The sequence below is a fragment of the Cyprinodon tularosa genome, unplaced genomic scaffold, assembly GCF_016077235.1.
Source record: "Cyprinodon tularosa strain WSP-4 unplaced genomic scaffold, ASM1607723v1 ctg2, whole genome shotgun sequence".
Taxonomy (NCBI): domain Eukaryota; kingdom Metazoa; phylum Chordata; class Actinopteri; order Cyprinodontiformes; family Cyprinodontidae; genus Cyprinodon; species Cyprinodon tularosa.
In genome coordinates, this window is record NW_024038733.1 from 3,272,557 (window position 1) to 3,282,241 (window position 9,685).

The 9,685-nt window shown below is 41.4% G+C and overlaps 1 protein-coding gene across 3 annotated transcripts; it reads right to left on the reverse strand.

Annotated features, from left to right (window-relative positions):
* Nucleotides 1-467: 467 nt before the first annotated feature.
* Nucleotides 468-7,476, reverse strand: LOC119783115 (mucin-17). Of its 3 annotated transcripts, none has more exons than XM_038284456.1 (3): nt 7,432-7,476; nt 4,257-6,566; nt 468-969 (listed from the first exon to the last, which is right to left on the reverse strand). In XM_038284456.1, the coding sequence occupies exons 2-3, from the start codon at nt 6,546-6,548 to the stop codon at nt 610-612; spliced, it is 2,652 nt and encodes an 883-aa protein (XP_038140384.1). In that variant the 5' UTR covers nt 6,549-6,566; nt 7,432-7,476; the 3' UTR covers nt 468-609. The 3 variants fall into 3 exon arrangements, with proteins under 3 accessions (XP_038140384.1, XP_038140385.1, XP_038140387.1); XM_038284457.1 differs by having other exon boundaries at nt 7,407-7,467; XM_038284459.1 differs by lacking the exon at nt 7,432-7,476 and adding an exon at nt 7,132-7,160.
* Between the last annotated feature and the right edge of the window lie 2,209 nt (nt 7,477-9,685).

Here is a 9,685-nt window from a genome sequence, read left to right on the forward strand (position 1 = left end):
TAAAATAAAAATAAAAAACTGAGGTAAGGGTTCAAATATTTTATTCCAATAAATTAACATAATTCACATCTGGGGGGAAAAAAATTTGATACAGTGTTAGAATAACTTAAACACATTTGGTCATAAAAGCAGAACAGTCACTGAAATGAAAAAGAAAAAGATTTCCCCCTCAATTTATGAAAAAGTGGATTCTGATTTAAATCAAACAAGTGCAAACAACTCACAGTGTCTCTGACGGTAGGAAAGATCACATCTTTCATACGAGATAGTGCAGAAGAGCAGCTTTTACAAATAGCTCTCTTTCTATGTACAACTAAAGCAGAAATAAGTTTAGACTAAATAATCTTTCTTTTCTGAGCACTTTAGGGATTTTTCATAGATTGCATGAAAACGCATCTTTACATGTTAATATTTTAAATAGCATTTAGACTCTTATGAGCTTTCCCCTTATTTAAAAAAAAAACTAAAAAAAACATTATGCCTGTGATTTTGGCCCATTAATTAGAATGGGGATAATTAGTACTTCATATCTAAACTGGAATAAATGCTGAAAGCTCCCTTCATTAAATGTCAAGGTTTAGACCCTAAGTGGGGTGATCGTCCCTTCATTCAGTTTGCAGTGTCCACCTCAGACTCAGAGTTATCCAGAGTGGATACGGTAGAGCTATACCACTCGGCGCTCTCCTCTTCCTCCTGCGCACCTCCTCTGCCGGCGCCTCCTGCCCTGTCTCCTCTGTCTTTTTTCTCGTTAAGCATTTCCACAGCCACCTGGTGAAACGGGTGTTTGCGTTTAGTGTGTCGTCGCAGGGTGTTGCGCTCGGCGAAACGTGTGTGGCAAAGCTGGCACTGGTAGGGTTTCTCTCCGGTGTGTACCCGCTGATGGCGGTGCAGTTCGCCGGCCTCCCTGAAACGCTTGGTGCAGATGGGGCACACAAAGTTCCTTTGGCCTGTGTGGATGTGCTTGTGTCTCTGTTGAAAGAAAAAATAATCAGTTTTAATGTGTTTATAATGGATGTAAAATCATTCATCCCTACTACAAACAACCTCAAACTTCAACATTTTTAATTGTAATTTAATTTGATTATACCAGAGCAAAGTCCTGCATATATACAGTTGAAGGAAGTCGATGGTATTTATTTTTGTTTGTTTTCTATTAAGGCATATCAGTGAAAGACAACATAGATTATAGACCATATGATCTTAATAATGGGCTGCAAGAAGAAATATAAAGTAGAAAAAAACTTAAGGAAGCATTTTTGCCAATAGTCACAAGCCAATTAGGACAGACAACAAATTTGGTTTGAGATGATTTGGTCAAATTACAACAAAACTCCATATCCAGCTTTAATGCAAAAATACAAAATTCCTGGGAGGTCATCATTCTTCCCTCACAACAAAATGAGTGTCAAGCTTGTGGTGCATGGTGAAGAATCAGTGATCATGTGAGCCATTTTGTCTTCCATAGGCACTATGAACCTTGTTAGAGTGCATCGTCTCATGTACTCCTTGAATAATCTAAGCTTCGTCGAAAAAACTTAAAAAGGATCATCACTGGGTGTTTACGAACATAGATTAATCAAAACCTAAGATAAATCCTAAAGAGAACCTGTGCGGTGAGCTGAGAACAGCAACAGAGTGGGCAAAGATTCCTCCTTTTGATGCTCCAACTATGTAAGCGAGAAAAGGGCTGCTATGTTAGAAAAAAAAGCAGATCAACCACTCCATCCGTTCTAACATTAGTAAAAGAAAACATCCTAACATATTCATAGCGAATATAATAATAATTAAGGGTTGCTTTTCTTTTCTCCATTAAGCTAATAAAAAAATAATTACTTACATTCACCAAAATGTTAAATGCTTCTGTATGAGACTTTATCTGCTCAATGAATCCCGAAGTTAATTTCTTTTGCCTACTAATAAAGGAACCCTTTAACTGCTAACTTTACTTATAAATGTATGCTGCCATTTTATTTCTGCACCTTTTCCTGAGCTTTTACAATTTAATAATCCAGACATTTTTAATAAAAAATCTGAATGAAAATATGACCTAAATCTATTTTGGGGGATTTTTGCTAATTTTTAAAAAGAAATGCACATGCACATCCCTGGACACGCTCCTGAGAGGAAACGCCTATCAAATGCGTTTGAGAGCGTGCATGAGCCAATTTCTCCTTGTGCATGCTCTGTTTAAAAGTTGCTATTTGCATCGTTCATAAAAGCTTACTTTCCAAAAGAAGATTTTTAATATTTCCACTATGTCAGACTCATCACCAGTAAGTGAAAATGGGGACGAGCACGTAGGACGGCCTTATGTAAACATATCACCAGAATGATTGACAATTAGGAGGACCACTTATTTTGATGATCCACTCAAGAACATCCTCCACTATACCTTTAATGTTTAAACTGGTCCAACAGAAGCCAAAAAATATATATTGACTATAAAGGAATAGATCGATGGGCAGATGGTTGAAAGTTTAGCAGTTTAATAAGCTGCAGCTGTATAGACAGCGGTATAAACAAAATCTTCTCTGAACTAACCCTAAGATTACAGCTTATGGGTGGAGAAAGCCTGCAGGAGGAAAAAGAATATTATGGAAAACAAAAGACACATTTTTTTTCTTAAATGCTAAAACAAATTATTTAAACAAAACTTTATTTTTAGAGAATTACAGCCCACCACTTGGTATCTTTGTGCCTCCAGTGGGTAGGAAATAAAGCCAAATAATAGTCTGCAAACACATTTACTGATGAGGAAGCAGATTTGCTGTGTTGTCACAAGCATCCGGGCTCCAAAAAAACATCAGTGCCCCGAATTAGGAGGAAAATAATGGGATCTGAAAGAGGCAAAGAGTTGTAATGTTCCACAGTAACATCCACTGGGAGTTTAAATTAGATTTTTAGAAAAGCAGTAAGAGACACACTGATTGTGGTCCATATGGGTGACGTACGGGGGATTTTACGTTAGATTTATATTATTTGAGCTATGAGACCCGTGAAAATGTAAATAAGTATATATTATGTTGAGCAGGTTTATTCATATTATCTATAATCTCAAACTTTTTGTTTTGATATACATAGGAATTTTACTGCACAGTGGTACAGTGTCACTGTTGCAAGATTTCTTATTTATGTTTGTTGTGTCCCCTGGGTGGCTCGTAGTTAGATGCAATACCTGCAATGTTTTTATTGTATTTTTTTTTTATAAAAAATATGAAATGTCCAATAGGAAAAAAGTTTGAAGTTACATATATGTAAGATGGATCTCAGGCGTTGCCAGATCCTACTAACTCTGTAATGAAATAGCTTCTACATTGAGTTAAATTTCTTAGATTCAAGTGAACAAAAAAGGAAGCAAAGGGGCTAAGAACCACAGAGGTTGCTACTTTCCTTCTGGACAGTCAAGTTCAATGGTTTCTAATGTTAACAAAACTTCAGCCAATACAGTAACGTGGCACAAGCATGTGGCTGCAGGTTTGATGTGTTCTTCTTCAAACGAGTTATTGTGAAATTAATTAGGTGTCGGTTTAGTCTGTTGTTAACACCAGAGCAGCTACTTGCTATTTACAGTTAGCTTATCCTTTTTTCGGTATTTGGCAAAAGCCTGGCAAGCAAGTACAAGCAAGTGCAACACCAACTTGAGGGGAGGAGTTAAACTATAGCTATTTACCTTCACTTTTAAGAACAGCTCTGATCTTCCATGAGGGCCATACACGTACATGACTTGTTTTACAGTTGAATTTATAAAACCAATTAACATTTAAGATCCGCGTCACAACTGTGCACCCTTTATGTGAGCCCTAACATATAAAATGCAGAAAAAATTATAATAAAGTAGCAAATAGCAGAAACAGGTCAAGAAGAAGAGAAATAAAAGTAGGTAAAATAAGTGTGATGTACATATAGAATTTTGTGATTACACTATTTAGAAAATGGCTAAACAACATATTTTGAGCTCAGGAAATAATTTAAGTGAAGAAGAAATAGGAAAATGTATGATTTTTCTAGTCTGAATTTGTTAGTTGATGATAGAAATGAAATGTTGGGATAAAGAGACAGATTTCTGCTGTGTGAAAAGTTAAAGTGATTGCTAAATGTGAAAGCAAATTAATCAACAAGGATAAACATTAGCTGCATCTCCTGCTCTGTTTCTGCTGATCCCTAACGAGCAAACCAGTCACTGTAATAACTCATCGGGTTCCCTTAAAATGACACCTGATGAGCGCCCTGCTGTACCTCCCAGTAACCATAGTTACCTGCAGATGGCTGGAGCGTTTGAAGGCTTTGCCGCACTGCTGGCAGACATGAGGCTTCTTCTGAGAGTGTGTGATGGCATGCCGCTCCAGGTCAGAGAGGTAAAAGAAGATCCGAGGGCACAGCTGGCAGCACAGCACCCTGCGGGGGCCCAGGTTGGTGGGAGACTCCGCCGGTGAGAGGGGGTCCAGAGCGTCAAGAGAGTCCAGCTTGCCTGACGGAAGGAGGGGTCCAATGGGAGGTGAAGGAGACGGAGGTGGGGGAGCTGTGGCGTTGGAGAAGTAGAGGTGGTCATCCAGAGGAAGATGCTCTGAGTGGAAATCTGAGGAACCAAACTTCAATTCTGAGGATGGTAACTGGGCCTCTGCCTCGGAAGGATGTAGAATTGTGGGGTCACAGGTCGGAGAGTGGGACTGTGCAGAGGTGGCTGCAAAAGATGATGGCTTGTTGTTTTCACTGGTGACTTCTTCGTTAGATATGGCTTCACTTCCTGGGTTTGACTGAGAGTAGCAGGTCTGAGTTTGGATCGCCGTGCTGAGGGAGCTGTCCTGCAAACAGACGGTGGGGGAGGGGACAGTGAGGGAGGTGAGGACGGGGCCAGAGGCCATGCTGTCAACACCTGACAGGATGAGAGGCGAGTTGCTGGGATCCAGTCTGATTACAGGGTTAGAAAAGTTGGAAAGAGGCGATCCGAGTGCGTTGACCTGACCCGAAGACAAAGGGAGAGACACTTGACCTGAGGTTGCAGTAACCTGGGACAGCTGACCAGTCGAGGGGTCGAGGACAGCAATGGGGGTGGAGGTAGAGGTGGAATCTGTAGATGTGGAGGGTACAGAGGAGAGGAGAAGCAACATGGGTGTGGAAGCACCCGGTGAGGTCACTGAGAGGGGAAGCGAGAGACCAACCGGAGGAGAGGAGAGCTGAGGGGAGGAGGAAGACAGGAGGAGGAGGGGAGCACTGGTCGAAGGGTTGGTCAAGATTTGAATAGTTTGACTAGAGAGTGATATCCCCGATAAAGGGGTTACTGCTGTTTTAGCCTCCTGAGTATCTTTGACATTCAGCTCTACAGCAACTGAAGTATCAGAGTTAGTCATCAGATTTAACGTATCACTTCCTTGTGGAGACAGATCACTGGCAGGAAAATCACCAGGTGCATCTAGTGCATTCTCTAAACTTTGGCTATAGCTTGGACCTGCCAAATCTGATGACCCGTCTTCCTCTTCCTTCTGTATCAAATGAACCTGATCCGACTGATGGCCCCCTAAGATGGAGGCATCAATTTGGGGCACTTTGAGTCCATCTGGACTTAGAGTATAGGGGATTCCTTGATCGTCAATAAGGAGAAGGTTTTCATTGTCCTCTCCTGAAGAAAGGGATTTAAGGACGCAAGTAGGAAAGTCCACAGAGCCCTCATCACTGTCTCCCTCCACCATGTCTCTGTCTCCATCTCCCTCAAACTCATCCACCTCCATTATCAGGGGGCTCGCACATCCCGGATCCTCCAGAAAGCGCCCGTAGATCTTCTCTTTTGTCTTGGGCAGACTCAGATCCAGCGGCTCCATCTGTTCCTCCATTTCTGCCTCACTGAATGTTCTAAAAGACCTGGTGTTCATTTCTTGAACTATCAGAGGAATATTATGCTCAACTGATTTCTCTGTAGGTTCCTCTTTAATCCAATGATGGCTCAAAACTTTAACTGTATCGGTATTGGAGATTAGATCAGAGTCTGACCCATCCATTTGTCTGATTTTTACATTTCTCTCTGCTGTAGCATCTCCACTAATCTCTTCTTTCTTCTGAGGAGCTGATATGGGGACTTGTTCTCTGTTGTTTTCTGTGAAATCTCCTTCAGCAGAAATCAAAGTTTCACTAAACTGTGACCCAGAAGTGTCTTTGGTTGGGCTGAAAGCACAGTTTATCATTGGCCTATTGCACTCAGGGGGGACAACAATTCTGATCCTTATTGGTTGCTTACCCAGGACCGGCACCCCATGCTTGGCTGTAATTGGCTGTCCAATGCCAGCAATCTTACTGGTTTCCTGAGAGACCGGCTCAGATGTCCCGCCCACCTCTGGCTGTTCCCTGTTGACTGATTGAGCATCTCGCCTGAGGATGGTCACAGCAGCTCTGACTGAGCCAGACTTCAGGTTACCCGGTTTGGTACTGGGTGGGAATTTTTTATCCTTTTGGTCCAGAACGACCTTTGTCACGGGCTCCTGTGCCTCTGCACACTGGCTGCCATTTTGGACTTTCAGGCTGCCACTTGTTAGGACTGAGGCCAACTGAGAATCCATTTTGGGGCATAACTATTCCTATTTTATAAAATATAAGGAAGAAAGGAATAGGGATTAGAAAATAATCATGTCAACATTCATTTAAAAGCAAACACCCGTTAAAATGAAAGAGTTAGAAACAAACTGCATAATAATACTTATTATTATGCTTTATATTATAATTAAAGGGTCAAGCCAACGTTTATCACTAGTTTTTAATGGTGTTTTATTTCTAAAATGAATAAGGAGCGATGCATATGATGCTGCATCTTCTAATATTCCTCCAGGAGGAGGGTTGTACTATTTTTTATTAACCTAACCTTATTTCCGACAGAGATGTTAGACTGGAGTCGAAACGCCGCGGAGGCGAGAATTTACATTTTCCAGCACCATCCAATCACCTGAATGCAACACGGATAACGAATAGATTCCGCCACATAAAATGATTGGAAATATTCTCGAAACGCAACATATAGCTGCTCTAAATGATTACTGGGAATAAAACCAAGGAGAGCTGTCCATGGAGGACGCCATTACGCACAGACTTAGGTCCGAAACGCCAATATGTGTTTATTGTGAGGCTGCGCTGTGCCAGCTGTCGGACCTGGGACAGCAGCATCACAGTCACGTCAGCCGGAGCGGAGAAACGACCGAAGCGGACCCCGTCCTCCTCGCTGCTTCCTCGGACCTACAGCCAGCCATTTTACGGAGCCGAGGGTCCGAGCCACCGCGAGCGCAGCTCCGGGGAGGAGGGAGGGGGAAACTTTCCCAGCGCGCTGTCCACCTAATTCCTGCTTGTCCGAGATCCGCCGGCGCCTTGCTGGACAACATACATTTAAAAACACTGCATTAAAAAAAAAAACTATACTCCACCCATACCCTCGCTGCATTGGGACTGGCTTACCCGAGCTGTGGATATTTCCGGAGGACCAAATATGACTGTGCAGTGCAAAAAAAAAAAAAAAAAAGGGTGATGCTGCGAATGCTGAGGGAGGGAGGGAGGGGTCAAAAGGAGTTGCTATGGTGTCGCAGCCTACCGGGTCCGAGCAGTAGCCATGTTCAGCCTATGAGTACTGTTGAACCTGCAGCACAGGAGGGCTTCATCGTGTGCCATTAAAGAGCCAGACAGCATGTTTCACATAGTTTGTCTCTTTATTTCAAACATCAAAAAAAATATAAAGCTCACAAGCCCTGCAGGCTTGATGTGTCAGACTCAGCAGCAGAAAGAAACAGATCTCACAGTGAAATGAATCACATAGTCTGTTCAGCAGGGGCTGAGCTAGATGGGGGGCCAGGGGTGGCCATCGCCACCCTTAGCCAATCACTGGCCACACCTACCATTCCCCCCCCCCCTCTAAAGCCCCGCGTACACTGTGCGATTTTTCGGGCGATTTTCCAGTCGTGCGAGAATCTTTCGATCGGGCCGATCAGGAATCGTGTGACCGTTGTGGGCAAATCACTCTGTGCGCATGCGCAAGCAAAGATTTTTCTTTTTATTCTTCCTCTAGGATGTAAACACAGCAGCGTGGCGGGGGATGCAATGAGGGAAATGCAGTTCTGTCTGTAAAATTGACACACCATAGTAGCCACATTTGCTCAGCCATGTCTTTTTTCCAAATACGTCGTCGCCTTTTCTTTTTAGGGCTTTCGGCACCAATGTGCACAAATTGCCAAGGGAGCGCGTTTCACTACAGTGAGCGTCATATTCCCCTTCTACTTGTTTGGCTTCCGGATAGATTAGTCAGAGCAGCTCCATCTCACTGCAGAGCACAGTCCGATGTGCTTTTTAGTTGTATAGTGTGAGCAGGTAGATCGCATGAGAGCGTGGGGCCGAACATAAATCGTGAACCCTGTACGACTAAACCGCAGGGTTTAGTCGTACAGTGTGAGCACTAGCTGCGTGCAACGACTGAAAAAAATCGCACAGTGTACGCCCGGCTTAATACAGATGGTGGCAGCAGTAATACTCTCAAGTGGGAGATTCATTTTAATTTTTCATGTATTACTTTCTATTTTTTCAGATATTCATAATAACTTGACAACAAAAACACTGTGGTTAATTATGCACATCAATATAGTAACATTAAAGATGATAAGTACAGAATTCATGCTCTTTTCAGAACTAGATATTGTGTTATATGGGGTAAAGAGAAAATTATGTGTGTCTGCAAGTCATCTAGCAGTCTTTTGTGAAATCATAAATAATTATTATTAAATCATCTATTTATGTACACTGCAAAAAATATAAATCTCAATAAGTTATTTTTTCTTAAAATAAGTGTGTTTTTCCTTGATTTGAGGAGGTAAGTAAGACACTTTGCCAATGGAACAAGACAATTTCCTTTTAAAATAAGAAAAAACTATTTTATCGTCTTATTTCAAGTAAATATTATCTAACTATCTTATTTTAAGAGTGAAAATACTCATTCCATTGGCAAATCATCTTATTTACCTGCTCAAATTAAGGCTAAATATACTTAATTTAAGCCATTTTTTACTTATTTCTGGATTGTTTTTGCAGTGTAGATATTAGTACATCAATTTTATGCAGAATAATCTTTGATAAAAGTAGGTAAGTATTGAAAAAGAAAAAGATGTTCGCCCCAGAACTCAAACCTGAAACAATTGTATCCCCTATACCTTTTATCTAGAAAACATGGATGTTTAATTATATGCGTCTATTTGTTAGCAAAGGCTATAGGAAAATATGGTTAGTTTTAACTTTGGCTTGACCCCGAGGTTCTGGCGCCTATCCACTTTCAGCCACCCCTCAGTGTACATTGGTTATTGCCTGGCCACCCTAATAAAATGTTCTGGCTACACCTCTGCTGTTCAGGCATGATAGAGCTTCTAATGAACTATGAATTGTGACAGTTTTTGATATGAGAGTTTATTTCCATGGGGAGCACTGGGCGGCACAAGTAATCAAGGTTAAGAAGTAATCTCTCTTTTACAATTCCGGTTATGAGGCTGATTATCCACAGAAAGTCTAATTTCTTTTTTACATATATCAGGTATAGAAAACGACGTTTTAATGTTATATCCATTCACTGACCTATTAATCTCTTCATCAGTCTATCATCCATTAATCTATACCCAACCCTGTAGACACATGTCTACCATAAATTTTACATTTACACTTAAACACTGGATTACAC